General features: G+C 34.7%; 1 protein-coding gene across 1 annotated transcript in view; it reads right to left on the bottom strand.

Annotated features, from left to right (window-relative positions):
- The window catches only part of LOC125046070, a 4566-nt gene extending 3455 nt beyond the window's left edge, over positions 1–1111 (bottom strand). The window contains exons 1-2 of the mRNA XM_047643693.1: positions 929–1111; positions 538–673 (exon numbers count right to left, since the gene is read on the bottom strand). Coding sequence (XP_047499649.1) covers positions 538–666 — 129 coding nt within the window. The 5' untranslated portion in view covers positions 667–673; positions 929–1111. The remainder of the gene's footprint in view (positions 1–537; positions 674–928) is intronic.
- Positions 1112–2500: the final 1389 nt, after the last annotated feature.

Raw genomic sequence — 2500 nt, 5'->3', positions numbered from 1 at the left:
GGGAGAGGTGGATGGTTAGATTTTTTCGTTTTTCTTTTTTTGGGGGGTTTCTTTTTTGGTTTTCTTTTTTGGTTTATGGATTTTTTTTTGGGGGGGAGGGGGAGGGTAAGGGTTTTTTTTTGTTTTGTTTTTTTTCTTTTTTTTTTTTTGAGGGGGGGAGGTTTTATTTTTCATTCTTTTTTCTTTTTTTCTTTGACTGGGGTTGTTTCTGGAATTTTGGTGTGGGGGAAAGGAGGAAAAATATATTCTGAATAAAACGTTAGTTGGTGGTATGTGTTTTTTGTTTTTCCTTCCTTTTTTGACGGGGATGTTTTCTTGTTTTTTTTCGTTATTTATATATTTGTTTTTATGTCAAGCTATTGTATTGATGTCCCTGATTTGTAGAATATATATATATATATATATTTTTTTTTTTTTTTTTTTATTATTATTATTTTTTGACTATATATATATTTACTTTTCGGATAATAATCTCATAAAATCTAGTAAAATTATAACTTTGCAATGAGTATCTAAATTTCTACATCATAGTCTTACCTTGACTCTCCTCCGACAGGCTGTCATGAACATGCCTAAGACAGTGACGGAGGTAGCGACGATCCAGCCGAGGCCGATTGCCGTCAGCATCAGCAGCCACCGCCGATGTCTTATGCCTTGGTTGCTCATTTCTCCGCTGGTGATGATAGCTTAGGGTTAAAACGGCGGGTTTTGGCTCATGGGAAGTTCGTAGTTTAAGGAGGCACAATTTGCCAAGTGTTGAATCATTGGGGTTTGATTGGTTTTGGTCTTTTCGAGCTCTTTCTCCAGACTCCTGAGCTAATTATGTCTTCTGATTCAAGGTAGGTATTCCATTTTCTCACTTGGATGGTAGATTTGAAGATCACGGGACAGAAAATCTTGCCATTACGTCACTGCAATCGAGACTTACCTTGCCACTTCAACAGCTGTCGGTCCAAACACAGACACGTTCTTTTACACCACTAACTGTCCCTCATGCTGCGCCCAAATCTTTTCCACCAGACACATGTTTCGACTCAGACTCCCCCGTTTCAGCGAGCGCGGCCGAAGGGTGACCCACACGGCCTTCGAAAGAGTGCCACTCGCTCGTCTTAGCTAAGCGGATGCGCTGCCCTTTCCATCCGGTCGGAGTTGCTACTTCTCTCCATTGACGTACACGTTTTTTTCAAACCTCAGTGACTTTATTTTCAGTTTATTTTTCTATTTAATGAAATTGGCTTGGCATTGCGGAAACGCGTGGATATTGCGTGTTTATGATCTGGAGATTGCCTAACGATTTCGTATCAAGATCGGCCTTCCATATCTGCCTTGCTCTTTGTTGTGTGCCACTAACACAACTTGCCAACTTAACTGTCGCATCCATGGTGTTCACAGTCCACCTGAAACTTTAATCAGGCCCCTGTGGACAAAGCCTCAGTATGAAAAAAATAATAATAAAATAGAAAAATAAATTTAAAAATAATATATATATATATATATATATATATAATTCAGTGTCAGACTTTTTAATTAGTTACGGTACGTATCGCTTTCCTTCATGTACATTTGGTAGATACCAATTTACTGATAAAGTACAAGATAGAGTTATGCATATGTCTGTAACTTGCTGCTCTAAGCTTTGGTACAAATCTATGTTCTTCATATGATACGCCAGTCTAAATTTGATAGCGTCGTATTCAGAAATATTTATACTGAATCATACGTACAGTATATCTAATACTATTGCCAGAATCTAATATTTGTATATTCAGTCACAGTCTCTTTCTCACATTTGCGAGGCTATAGGAATTTAGAAATCACAGAACAATAGATTTTCTTCAAATTTTCAAAAACCCAAAATAGTATACAGATGTTGCGTGCGAATAACAGTAATAATGATTTTGCTAATAATAATAATGGGAATGGTAATGATGATGATAATAGTAATAATAAGGATGATGATAATAGTAATAATAACTATATCAGTAATTATAATGATAATGATGATGATAATACTGATGATAATACTGATAATCATAGTGGCGATAGTAAAAATAATAATATTAATGATTATGATAATGATGATAATAATGATATTAATGTATTGCTAATCATTACGCATGTCGTTACTATTACTATAATTATTACCATTCCTGTCATTACTAATATTATCATTATTTATCACTACCATAACAGATAACACTTTCGAAATAAAACGACGTTGATGATGACATTTAACCGGATATGACTAAAATAAATATATTCCTTTGTATAGTTTAGGTATATAACATACCCCAGAAAAACTAAAACAAAAAACAACAAAAAAACGATGTGACGAAAGCAAACAGAACAGCTTTTAACTTCAGAAAAAAATAAACAAAATCTATCACCAGGTTAACAAAGTAACGATGGTTTTAACAGAAATATAGTGTTTACTGAAGACAAACGTCGTGAAATGCTAGTTTATAGACACATAGATGGTGCAGACGAGAGTTTAAGAGAA

The sequence above is a fragment of the Penaeus chinensis genome, chromosome 38 (assembly GCF_019202785.1).
Source record: "Penaeus chinensis breed Huanghai No. 1 chromosome 38, ASM1920278v2, whole genome shotgun sequence".
Taxonomy (NCBI): Eukaryota; Metazoa; Arthropoda; class Malacostraca; order Decapoda; family Penaeidae; genus Penaeus; species Penaeus chinensis.
This window is presented reverse-complemented; position numbering and strand designations above follow the sequence as displayed.